Consider the following 245-nt stretch of genomic DNA (forward strand, 5'->3'; position numbering starts at 1 on the left):
GAAAGCATAAATAAAGGGATTGAGCGTGGAGTTTGACAGTGCAAGCCAGTTCAGTGTTTCAAACAATGGAAGTGGCACTGACACGTGGTCCAAAAGCTGAAAGGTAAAACATAGAAAGAAGGGAGTCCAACATAGAAGAAAGACTCCTAAAACGATAGCCAGAGTTTTAGTGGCCTTTCTCTCCATCTTACTGACAGCTGCTCCAGACTTTTTGCTCTGACAGGTTGTATTCTGGATGCTGCGTG

At 44.1% G+C, this 245-nt stretch overlaps 1 protein-coding gene across 1 annotated transcript in view; it reads right to left on the reverse strand.

Annotated features, from left to right (window-relative positions):
* LOC116706650 (trace amine-associated receptor 1) overlaps positions 1 to 245 on the reverse strand; it is a 1,176-nt gene that overhangs the window by 87 nt on the left and 844 nt on the right. Inside the window, exon 1 of the mRNA XM_032543588.1 lies at positions 1 to 245. This exon is cut by the window's left edge and continues 87 nt beyond it; it is cut by the window's right edge and continues 844 nt beyond it. Coding sequence (XP_032399479.1) covers positions 1 to 245 — 245 coding nt within the window.

This window comes from Etheostoma spectabile, chromosome 18 (genome assembly GCF_008692095.1).
Source record: "Etheostoma spectabile isolate EspeVRDwgs_2016 chromosome 18, UIUC_Espe_1.0, whole genome shotgun sequence".
In the NCBI taxonomy this organism is placed as follows: Eukaryota; Metazoa; Chordata; class Actinopteri; order Perciformes; family Percidae; genus Etheostoma; species Etheostoma spectabile.